This window comes from Ictalurus punctatus, chromosome 4 (genome assembly GCF_001660625.3).
Source record: "Ictalurus punctatus breed USDA103 chromosome 4, Coco_2.0, whole genome shotgun sequence".
In the NCBI taxonomy this organism is placed as follows: domain Eukaryota; kingdom Metazoa; phylum Chordata; class Actinopteri; order Siluriformes; family Ictaluridae; genus Ictalurus; species Ictalurus punctatus.
The window spans coordinates 10,093,123-10,106,127 of NC_071284.1; the positions used below are offsets into that span (position 1 = coordinate 10,093,123).

The window sequence follows — 13,005 nt, forward strand, 5'->3', positions numbered from 1 at the left end:
TAGTTTCCGTTGTGGATGGTCTATAACTGCCTGGTGTTTAATTTATAATTACATCATCCATATAAAAATGTTATATTTAGACTTTAAAAATTCCTGTTATATACACAAGTGACACTGTTTATATATATATATATATATATATATATATATATATATATATATATATATATATATATATATACACACACACACACACACACACACATTTATATCTAATCACTTATTTCTGTCAAATCATTTCACACTGCAAATACACATATCTTGAAACAAAACTAAATAAATATATATATTAATTCTCGTGACAGAGTTTCTATCCGTTTATATACTCCATTATATAACGTTTATATACGTTGTTTTGACGAATTGGTCTGCGAAAGTTGAACGCACCTATAAACGCCTAGATGTATGATCACGTGGTCTCTAACAGCGGTGGTGTTGTTGTTGAGAGACAAACATGGCGCAGATGGATTAGTACTGCTGACGATTTGGAAGAATACAACCAGAGGGATACTTTTTTTCAAGCTCGGTCTTGTACAATGCAAGGGTGAAATGGTCTCAATCCTGAATTGGATCACTGCTTCGTTGATGACTAAAAGGCGACCAGGACGCAGGAATACATTCAACGCCATTCATAAACATTTCTATAGGACTTCAAACCCCTGAGTGTTGTTGTTTGATATTTACAACGATTTCTTACGGCTTACAGCAAATCATGGCCAGTAAAGTGAAAATGAGCAGTGATTTACTTCAAGGCGTGGATAGATTAAAAGAGGAACACATAAAGGTAATAAATAATCAATTAAGCTTTGTGTGTGTTCACGCTCGTGCATGTGCGTGTGTGTCTAGGTCTACGCAGGTATGGAGATACTACTTGCACGTCAACGTGACGTGATTAGAGTAAGGTTAATTCATAGCACTGATCTATTTATCTAACTCCATGATCAAAGAAGATAAATTACGACGATTTGCAAGGAAATGACGCGGAAATGTTTTTGCTTTCTAGATTGTTCTAAACGATCACGTGTTTTCCTGTTTGCTAGACTGGCTGGGTTGCCACATGGGAAGATGACGCTAACGCTATTCAGCCTTTCCTTCAACCAGTTAGTTACATGGGAATGACAACAGTATAGTCTTACTGTCGTTTATATTTAATATTTACTTTTTTCTTTGTTTTTGTTTTTTTGCCTTTTTTAAATATAAGGGCACCACGTCATTATTTCAAACTAGCCTTCATATACTTTTTAAAAACCAAAAGTCACGTTTTGTTAGACTAATGTTGTATTTAAGCAAACAAAAAAGTTTCCATATAATTCAAAGAACTCAAAATATATAGACTTTGTTATTGTAGGTAATGTAAATTTGGTTGTAGCCACCTATTAGAAGGTTGTGTAGCTATTTTAGGTTACTCAGGGGAAATGACCCCTTGCATGTATGGAGAAGATTCCATGCCAGAGCAAAAGCAATCACCGCAGTGAAAGGAAGAAAGTGAGCTGCAGTACATAAACAGTGTCGCTTTTCATCAGTGACATGCAGAAAATGTTCCACGCTGAAAAGCAAACCTTCACTGCATTGCTCTTATGGCTGTTGATCTCTCAGATGAATCTTTAATCAGCAGGGGATTGCTGAGATAACGGTGTTGTGTTTTTCATCGGTGACGCACAGAAAACATTCCACAGTGAAAAGCATAACCTTCATTGCCTTGCCTTAACATTGCTTGATTTCTTAATTGTAAAACATTCAGCAGGTTATTGCTTTTTAAAGAATTATACACTGACTTCTTGTCAGATGTGAATGGAATTTCCCCTTTGCATTGCATTTCACTTTCATCAGTGTGCTGCCATGGTAGTTGGACATGGGGGGGCTGAATTTACCAGGAAGCTTCAGTGAGTGTTTACCTTATTGTTTTTTAATTCCTACTACATTGCTTATTGAACCCTTAATCATCTATCTTTTCAGAATTACTACCAAATGTGGCAGGAGGACCAAGGAGTTAAGTCCGATAAAGATATTCACAACAGTACGACCTTGGAGAACACCAACTGTTTTGCACCACTGTTTTGTTCTCCCTTCAGTCTTCTCTTCAGGGGACGAAATTCAATTCAATTCGATTTTATTTGTATAGCGCTTTTAACAATGGACGTTGTCTCAAAGCAGCTTTACAGAAACATATAAATACAGGATACAGATTTTAAGTGTGTGAATTTTATCCCTATTGAGAAAACCAGTGGTGACAGTGGCAAGGAAAAACTCCCCAAGATGAAATAAGGAAGAAACCTTGAGAGGACCCACACTCAGAAGGGAACCCATCCTCATCCGGGTAACAACGGATAGTTTGAAAGTAAAAGAAAGTTCATTATGGTTTTAACATGAAGTCTTTGTTGAACTAGTCCACTGTACACCAAAGGAGACCTGAGTGCAAAGCTGCATGTGGTAATTGCAGTCCCAAGGCCATAGTAGCAGCCGTAGTCCCAGGAACCATTGTGAGAATGTCCATGTGGAATTGAGGTCCAAAACCATGGTACTTCAAGTGGTACCATCCTAAGTAATCTCAGTTGATGAGAGCTCCATCCAGAGGTAGGGCATGAGGAGGGATCAGGCAGGTCCATGGTGCAGAAAGGGTCAGGATCACTGGCATCTCCATAAAATCATGTGTGGCTCAACAGAAGGAGAACGGGAGAGGGAGAGATTTTTAGGTATGCTTACTATCCCATGATGGATAAGACTGTGTACTTGCGTAAAGGAAAGTCTATTCATGGTAAGATTGAGTAAACAAATGTTTTCAGCCTAGACTTAAACACTGAGACTGTGTCTGAGTCCCAAACACTAATTGGAAGGCTGTTCCATAACTGTGGGGCTTTGTAAGAGAAAGCTCTTCCCCCTGCTGTAGCCTTCTCTATTCATGGTACCAACAAATAGCCTGCACCTTTTGATCCAAGTAGGCATGGCAGATCACAGAAGACCAAAAGTTTGCTTAGGTATTGTCGCTTAGGTGAGACCATTTGGTGCTTTATAGGTCAATAATAGTATTTTATAATCATTGCGAAATTTTACTGGGAGCCCATGCCAGCCAATGGCTCGGCGGCTGTGGCTCAGGTGGTAGAGTGGGTTGTCCACTAATCGTAGGGTTGGCGGTTCGATTCCCGGCCCACGTGACCCCATGTGCCGAAGTGTCCTTGGGCAAGACACTGAACCCCAAGTTGCTCCCGATGGCAAGTTAGCACCTTGCATGGCAGCTCTGCTACCATTGGTGTCTGAGTGTGTGTGTGTGAATGGGTGAATGAGACACAGTGTAAAGCACTTTGGATAAAAGCGCTACATAAGTGCGCCATTTACCAATGCAGTTTGAATAAGATCGGGGTGATGTGGTCATACTTTCTGGTTCTAGTAAGTGCTCTTGCAGCTGCATTCTGGACTAACGGGAGTTTGTTTATGCACCTACTGGAACATCCAGTCAGTAAGGAATTACAATAATCCAGCCTAGAGGTAACGAAAGCATGAACTAATATTTCTGCATCATGTAGTGACATTATATTTCTTAGCAATATTTCTGAGATGAGAGAAGGCTATCCTAGTAATATTATCTACATGAGAGTCAAATGAAAGACTGGAGTCGATAACCACCCAAGGTCTTTTACTGCTGTACATGATGAAAGAGAAAGGCCATCCAGAGTTACTGTGTAATCAGAACGTGTACTTCTAGCTGCATGTGGTCCTAGTACAAGTACTTCTGTCTTATCAGAATTAAGCAGAAGCAGAAATTAAGAAGCAGAAATGCTGCTTAACTGGGTTTAGGTCTGGTGATTGACTTGCCCAGTCTAAATCCTTCCACTTTTTCTTTCTGATGAAGTCCTTTGTTGTGTTCGACTGCCAAGCACTGGCTTTTGGGGTCATTGTCTTGCTGCATGATGAAGTTCCTCCCAGTTAAGTTGGATGCATTTCTCTGTAAATTGGAAGATGGACTGAATTCATTCTGCTGCTACCACCACGAGTTACATCATCAATAAAGATTAGTGAGCCTGTTCCAGAAGCATCTATGCAAGCCATGACACTACCTCCACTATGCTTGACTGATGAGCTTCTCTGTTTTGGATCATCTCCGTTACTTTATCCACATTTTGGCCTTTGCATAATTTTTGTAGAGGTTAATCTTTATTCTGGAACTTTTGTGGCTCATCTCTGTATTTCTTTGTGATTTCCAATCTGGCTTTCCGATTCTTACTGCTGGTGAAATATTTGCATCTCGTGTTATCTTGAGGACTTGAGCAAAGAAGGCTGTGAAAATTTGTCTTTTTTGTTTAACCTTTTGATAAAAAAGTCACAATAATGCTCTGCTCTCAGAGGCATCAAACAATTGCAAGCACAACACAGGGTTACAAAAAAATCTTCGTCTGGGGTATAAATATGAGATAACTAATTGGCCAAATTCCCTTAGTCATTCATCACAATGGATAAAACCAAGGAATAAGCTGTGATGTGTGGCAAAAGGTTGTTGAGTTTCACAAAATGGGACGTGGCTATAAGAATATAGCAAAAGCATAGAAAATGCTTATTTCCACCATCAGGGCAATAATGAAGAATTTCCAGTCAACTGGAAATGTTATGAATCAACCTGTAAGAGGATGCCTCTATATTGTCTCAACACATCGTAAAGAGGATGAGGAAAAGGAAAAAAATCTCCAAGTATCACAGCTGAGAATTGCAGACATTAGATGCATCTCGGGGTCAGAAAGTTTCCAAAACTGTAATCTGAAGTCACCTACATCACCACAAGTTGTTTGGAAGGGTTTCAAGAAAAAAAAGTCTCTACTCTCATCCAAAAACAAACTCGAGCATCTTCAGTTTGCCAGACACTACTGGAATTTCAAATGGGATCGGGTTCCATGGACATGGATGAAATTGTCATGGGTGGTTTTGGTGCACACATAGAGGTAGCCATATGGAAAAGTACCTCATGCCCACAGTTAAATACGGTGGTGGCTCTTTAATGTTTTGGGGCTGTTTTTCTGCCAGAGGACCTGGACATTTTGTTAGGATACATGGCATCATGGACTTTATCATATATCAACAGATATTAAATGAAAACCTGACTGCCTCTGCCAGAAAGCTTAAAACGGGCTGGGGTTGGATCTTCCAGCAGGATAATGATCCAAAATATACATCAAAACCAACACAAAAATGGTTTAGTGACCACAAAATCAAGGTCCTGCTATGGCTGTCCCAGTCCCCTGACTTGAAATCCATAGAAAACCTTTGAAGTTTGAAGGATCTGGAGAGATTCTGTATAGAGGAATGGTCTCAGACCCCTTGCCATGTATTCTCCAACCTCATCAGACATTATAGGAGAAGTAATTGTTGTACACATTTTATATATATATATATATATATATATATATATATATATATATATATATATATATATATATATATATATATATATATATAAAATATAAAATTTGGGAAAATGTCTGGGATTCAGCTTTAGTTTCATTATGATATGCTTATGGTCTAATACTGCAATGTGTGCTTATGTTTGCATTACTTTAACCTCTCTCTGTAATTCCCACCTTCTCACACACCAATTGGTCGATTATAAAAGGCTACTATGGCCAAATTCCTGCTTCTTAACCATTAACCTACTCTCAGCGAACGTGCGAAGGCAAAGTGCTGTTGTTTACAGCATCAAACAGTTGCTTGACAATATCAGCAAATGACAGCTGTCCTGAGTCGAAGGACAGCTTCATGTTATCACATTGCTTCATATTACATGGACATTCGAATCTGTTAATGATTGCAGAAGGTACACTCGTGGCATCTAATATTTTATTTTATTCCATGGACATTCAAAAGAATGTAGGGAAGAAATTTTAAATGTTGGCAGAGTGAAACCAATTTTTTCTTATAAATAGTTATGTGATGCTAATAGTGTCTTTTTCAGCGTATTAAAGTCTGAATTCATAGTAGCACTGTTTTGAACACAAGTAAATCGAAAATAAAACTTTTCTTTGGTTCTGCACACAGCTGTTTGATGGAAATGGAAGTTCTTGTTGTTTCTCTTTCTCTCTCTCTCTCTCTCGCTCTCTCCCTCTCAGTTCAAATGTTATAACATGTGTCACCTTTCCAACAACAGGTGGTGAAAGAGTGCCAAAGTCAAATTACACACTGGTGAGTGTCATTTCTCATGATTTTAAAGAGCCTACAAGCTTTGTTAAAAACACCCTGGTTTTTTGGGGTTTTTTTCTTTAACTACAATTTTTTTTAAACTTGCTCCTTTAGTTACCATGACTTTATATACAAAACTGAGAAACCTGGTTTGATATGGATATTACACATTGTGTACATATAGAAATGGAGAAAGGTGCATTCTTATTCCTGCCATGTTCCTCTGTTGCTTTCAGACATTATTACAGAATGATAGATAATTATTACTGACTGTGTTGCTTTTTTCTTTGTCTGTACCAGGACAAAATTGGAGAATGATTATGAAAGTCTGCAGGAGCGCCTCAACACTTTGCCTGATAAGCTGTCCTATGATATTATGGTAAATAAGAAGTGTGCCAATTTGTTGTTTCTTTTGCCCCAGGTTCTACATAAATTCTTGTTTAATTTACAGAATTTCTGCAGGTAGAGTGTCTAAATTTCTTGTTCACATACTTTCTCTGTTGCTTATTAGATGTGTAATCCTTTAGCCTTGCCTACTATGTAAGGCCAGGCTAAGCTATAGCCTTTCCTTGCTATAGCAGGGTTTTTGAATAATTAATTGAATCTCTGACTATCGTTTTAGGTACCGTTCGGTTCTTTGGCTTTCATGCCTGGGAAGCTGGTTCACACCAATGAGCTCACGGTTCTCCTCGGAGATAACTGGTTCACAAAGTGTTCTGCTAAGCAGGCCCAGACACTTGTAGAACACAGAAAGAAACGTGAGTTACGTTTGGATTCACCGGCCCGTCTGTTTTTCCACAGTATTGTGTTAATGTGCTCTTTCAATGACAATTAAGTCGTTTGCATAGCCATAACAAATGGATTACATGGAAATATCATACATTTCATGCATGTTTTTTTTTTTTTCTAGATGTGAAGAATAAACTTGATGATTTGCGCAAAGTGGTGAAGAGCTTTCAAGACAGAGCTGGCTTCACAGAAGATCTTAAAAAGATGGCAAATGTAAATGTTTGAATTCTTTAAGCTTTTGTACAGCTCATGAAAAGCTTTCCAATAACAAACCTGTGCTCTCTACAGGATGGAGATTTTGTTGACATCAGAGAAGAAGGGGGAAAAGAGGAAGCAGTTACCAGAGGTAACTCGACACAAAAGTAGTACAGTAAATTTTAGGATGTTCACTTTAATTTTTTGTGTGTTGACTGTGGCATGGACAAAAAAAACAATGATTCTTTTGTTGGTAAATCTCGGGACTGTGCTAGAAGGCAAAAATACATAGAACATAAGATGCATGTCTATATACAACAATGCCAGAAACATTGAGATATGAACAGTCGAAATCTTTTCAACTGTAAGTATAATATAGATTCGGGGAAACCATGATGAATATTCAACATATGCATGATTGTGATTTTATTTTTTAATGGATACTCATGGGTATCATTACCCTTAAAAAACACTGTGCTATGCAACTGCATGGTCATCATTTCATCCTTGTAGATTATGATTTTAAATCAAGTTCACAGCTTATAGAAGTGTGAGATTTTTGATGCATCTCTATGGAGTTTAATTTTGCACAAGTTGGTGGGACAAGTCTTAGGCTCGCGTGAACATTTTAAATGTGAGTGTATCTGCTCTGTGTGATGTCTGAATTGATCTGCAGAAATATCTTCCATTGCTGATACCCTGATGGTGCTCTGAAACTGAATGGCAGGTTTTAAGTTTAATTAACTGCAGTATTTAAGGAGCACAGAATCCACTCATGTGCAATGCAGGCAAATTTCCAGACAATTGTAAAATTAGCCTGAATATTGCATGTCAGGTAAATAGGCAATAGAACTTCAAAGTTTTTTTTCTTCATAGTTTTCTTTATAAGTAGACTAAGGTATGGTGTTTAAACAGTATTGTTAATATCAAATATTAAAAGCTAAAATAGTATATGCCTGAAATAATTTTATGTGGAAAGTTAGTCAAAATTGAGAACGAGAAATAGTCTAGAGAGCTACAGAAGGTTATGTTCATTTAGAGTAATGCTTTCAATGGTTTGAAGGGGATTTTACATTTTATGTTTTCCTAAAATATAAAAAAAAATTCCTTAAAATGTACTGTTCAGGAGTGTGGACCCTATACATGAAAGAGTCTTATAATAATCGTTGAGTGTAATGTGTGTTTCGCAGGTAAACATCGTGTGGCCCACAAACCATACTCTAAGCCTAAGGAGCCATATATGGTGCAGCTAGAGGAGGAGGAGGAGGAGGTGGAGGATGAGAGTGTAAATGGAGGAAACAGTAAAGGAGTGCTGACAGAGGAGGAGCTGTGGGCACGGCTGGATGAGCTGGAGCGTCTGGAGGAGGAGCAGGATGAGAGAGAAAGGTGAGATTGTGTGTTTGTGCGTTGTGTACAAGAGAAGGTGACTAAAACACTAATTGGCTTTAACAAGGTCAGTGTATCTCTTAGTAGGTCTTACTGAAAAATAAAATTTGTGTAACTCAAATATGAGTGACTGATGTATGTAGCATAAACTACTGAGAGAGAAGAAATGGACAGAGTTGGAAAAACATTCTCCATTTCTGTTAATGGCATTAGCAGTCTGCTGTCAGAGGAGCCCCTACTGTAGGTTCTCCCTGATTTTTCCACCTACTTTGTGGCTACAGTGAACCCTTGACCAACTATCAACAACAACAAACAGTCCCCTCGATTACACTAATGATGCTTGTAAAACATACTGTGCTGTGAAAAAGTATTTGCCCCATCCTGATTGCTTCTGTTTTTGTGTACATCTCATACTAAATTGTTTCAGAAATTGAACAAAATCTAAGATAAAGCAAAGGCAACCTGAGTAAACACAAAATACAGTTTTTAAATTGTAATATTTATGGATGTTGTCTATATTTAATCAATTTGTATAAATTGTATACATCTCTTAAATATATTAATAAAGGGAATGCTTATCTGCAGCTGTTCCAGTATGAAATTACTAATAGTCTTTATTTCTCTCCATCAGAATGGACAGCACCGATACCAACGGTGAGGACACAACTTCGTCTTCGTCAGAGGAAGAGAAGGAGGCAGATGCTGGGGTCACGATCCAGGTTAATGGCCATGACCAAAATGGGGACTGTGCTCCCGCCTCTCACACAAGCCAGGTCAATGGCATCAAAGCACAGCTTGACGAAGAGGAACAAGAAGAAGCCGAGGAGGTTGGCAATGGTCTGCCCACGATCTACTTCAGTCATACAGTAGAACCCAAAAAAGTAAGAAGTCACTACAACTGCTCTTGTTTCTTTTAAATTACAAACATATTTTAGACCTAATTCACTGTGTAGCTGTTTAATAGAATGTTTGAGTAATTCTCTGGCTGTGTCTTCTGTGGTTTAGGTACGAATAAACACAGGAAAGAACACTACTCTGAAGTTCAGTGAACGGAAAGAGCAGAAAGAGCAGGCCAAACGTAAAAAGAAGAATGGCAAATGCAACGGCCATGCTGTTCATGAGCATCATAAAATCACAACTCCTGCTGATATCTACAGGTAGCAGTCAAACCCTCTGGTTTTTAAAATGACTACGAAATCAAAACCATGCCCTGAAATTATTTAAGGTCACTCCATTACATGTGCTGTCTTGTCTAATGGCAAGCTAACCTGAGATTGGAAATCTGACTCTTGGAGCCCTGACACACCAAACTGACGTCTAAGAATTAGTGCCAACCAAAATTACAGCTGATAGCTAGCATGCATGTCCTTTCTGCTGCTTGTCTGAATGTAGATAACTCTCCTTATCAAGAAGTGGCAGTAGTGTGTATTTGTATAAAAAGATTAAATAAAATAAAAAACAGAAGGCCCACAGGATAACAGAAAAAAGCCTCCAATCAATATGCTGAAATGCTATCAATATTAGTACCTAGGGTTTGACATATATTGAGTGTTAGCCAAGATGCTATTTTCCCCAGGATGCGCTATGGTCTATGGAATCCTTGGGTCCTGAAATTAATGTGGATGTTACATTGTTATGTTGTTGTAGACGAAGTACAACTCTTCATGGCAACGGTATTCCATAATGGCAGTAACCTCTTTCAGCAGGTTAATGTGCCCTGCCATACTGTAAAATATTGTTAAGGAACGGTTTGAGGAACAGGACAAATAGTTCAAGGTGTTGAGTTGGCCTCCAGATTCCCTAAATCTCAATCCGACCAAGCATCTGTAGGGTGTGCTGGACGAACAAGTCTGATCCATGGAGGCCCCACCTCGTAACTTACAGGACTTAGAGGATCTGCTGCTAAAGCCTTGGTGCCAGATACCACAGCACATCTTCAGAGGTCTTGTGAAGTCCAGGGGTCAGAACTGTTTTGGCGGCACAAGCGGGACTCACACAATATTAGGCAGGTGGTTTTAATGTTCTAGCTGATCGGTGTATTAGCAGAAGCTGAGAAATGGATTAAGAATTATACACTGTGCTCTTTTTGGAAATTCTTAGCTCGCCCATGGAGAGATTTACTTCATTAAGCAGCCATTCTGAGCAGTCTCTCTCCTGCTGGCCTCAAGTTAATTCACCATGTGTAATTAACCAGACAGTCCACAGGCAACAAGGGCAGATTATGCCAATAACTACAGCCTTGGTGTGTTGGCGCCCTTAGACAGCAGTGTTGGACTCAATTAATAGTGTTCAAGCGCAACAATCTGACATTGCAGATATTTGTATGCGTGTGTGCAGGGTATTTGTGGATGTAGTGAATGGTGAGCCTGTCCCAAGGAAATCCATCCTGAAGTCACGCAGTCGTGAGAACAGCGTGTGCAGTGACACCAGTGAGAGCAGCACAGCAGATTTTGAGGAGCGCCGTGCTTTTGTTAACCGCACACACAGCCATGATGAAGCCACCCACAGTGACACCAGTGATGGTATTACTGAAGAGGACAGTCCGACTGGAATAAGTCTTTACCCTAATGGGCGTTTTGAGGTACTGGAGGCCTGTGTAGCAGTTAAATGTCAGTTAAAAGCAGTTAAAACTTGTCGTATGCTGTTAAAATGAAATGCAAATAGTGCAGTTATCATTTTGTTTGATTCTCATGTGCATCCTGACTCGTGAATGTGCTCACTGTCTTTCAGGCTTTTTCAGGGACAGTGATTGAAAAAGATCCACTGCCCTCAATGATCCCTCATCTGACGATCACCCCTCCTGCGTTACCCACAATCCTTGAAAGAAAGCAAGAAGAGGTGGGCTCGGAAGTGTCCCAGGAGCCACCCAAGAGGGTGTCAAAGTTCAAAGCTGCCCGGCTGCAGCAGAAGTGAGACTCCTAATGGTCTAATGGTTCTTGCTTTTTAAAAAAAAAAAAAAAAAAAAACTCCCTTTTGTATGACAGTAATACTTGGTGGTCTTGCACACCTCTGTCCTGCCCTCTCTCTCTTTGTTTCAGTCTTTGCTGCTGTTCTGTGCTGTCTTGCTCAAGCCAATCTGGTCTATTTTCACTACATATACCATATGTTTTATGTTCTGTCCTAACAGTAGGAGATGCAGCTCAAACTTGTTCAGCCTCTCCACTCTGGAAAATTGACCAGGCACTTTTTATTCATTGAGACAGGGCTGCATGACCAGATACATACCTACTGGTTTTGCTTTGTGTGTTCCTCTAGGCCACATGTATGTGAATATAAAAGAGTAGCATTAGAAATATCATGTGCTACACACATACATGGCAGGTTATTGTCTTTGTGATTTTTCTAGCTGCTCTGGTGACCTGTCTTATAGAGGTGTTTTGTACCTTATAAAGTATCTCACATGACAAACAGTCTGCTGTAACTTCTAAACCTTTCTAAATCTTCCATACTGGGATTGTTTTTGCTGTGTCTACAGTCTTTGGATGTAGATCAGCTTTTTTGTGATTGAATACAAATGTTAACCAGAAAATAAATGATTTTGCCTATACTGACTTTAATCCTGTTTGTTAATCAAACTTAATGGAACACTGCTTGGGTGTGGTGTTTGAATAGAGTTTATTTGCTATGTCCAGCATTTGGAACAGGCTGCAGAAGTAATGCCACGTCCATACTGACACTGGAGATAACTGAATATTTGCAATGCGTGACAAAAAAGTGGTTACGTTTGGGTTAGAGCTCACTACAAAGTAGTCTGCTTTCAATTTTTGATGTTTGTTCCCTGTGGGGAAAAGCTGCAATTATTGTGTGCTTTACAGCTTTGTTGTGGAGCTATAGCCACTAGATGGGGATAATGTTCAATTCACTGTTCAGTACATGCTGAACAAATTACTCCATCCTTTCTCCCAAGGCTATACCGACTTGGAGGTTCAACCCAGAGCCAGGACAACAAAGTAATTTATCTAGATATTGGACCATACCATGAAGCTGGAGTAATGTCTTGGTAAGACAACTTGTTCAAATAAAACAGTCTTTGGTTTTAACTAGGGTCGTCATATCATATTGTCCATGATCTACTGGTACAATTCCCCCCCATGATAAGAATTGTCATCTTGCATTATTGAATATAAAGTTGGTGATGTGTTTACATGCCGCAACATGGGCATCTCTCATGAAGAACAAGCATGGCAGAATCCCAAAAAAAGGAGCTTCCTCCATAATATGGAAGTGGTTCTGATACAGCAGATCAGATATGAGTAAAATGTCTATGATTTTATGACGTGTATCGACAAAGGGTGGAAACACACACAAAAAAAAAACCTTTCTACCACCTCAAGCAAAAACACCGACCAGAATATGAGGAAAGCCAGAAGTTGCATGAGGAGAAGGTGTCAACAAAGCAAACTCCTTTAATTCAGAAGGGTATGACCAAAAATTTAGTACGTTACTATTTTCATATTGTCATTTATATTGTTACTG

General features: G+C 39.1%; 1 protein-coding gene across 1 annotated transcript; it reads left to right on the plus strand.

Moving 5' to 3' along the window:
• The first annotated feature begins 415 nt into the window (after positions 1 to 415).
• Positions 416 to 12,076, plus strand: uri1 (URI1 prefoldin like chaperone). The gene is made up of 11 exons (XM_017466174.2): positions 416 to 784; positions 6,128 to 6,162; positions 6,460 to 6,538; positions 6,782 to 6,917; positions 7,070 to 7,161; positions 7,237 to 7,294; positions 8,334 to 8,529; positions 9,161 to 9,410; positions 9,535 to 9,686; positions 10,867 to 11,110; positions 11,260 to 12,076. Exons 1-11 carry the CDS (start codon positions 713 to 715, stop codon positions 11,440 to 11,442), a joined length of 1,497 nt encoding a protein of 498 aa, XP_017321663.1. The 5' UTR covers positions 416 to 712; the 3' UTR covers positions 11,443 to 12,076.
• The last annotated feature ends 929 nt before the right edge of the window (positions 12,077 to 13,005 follow it).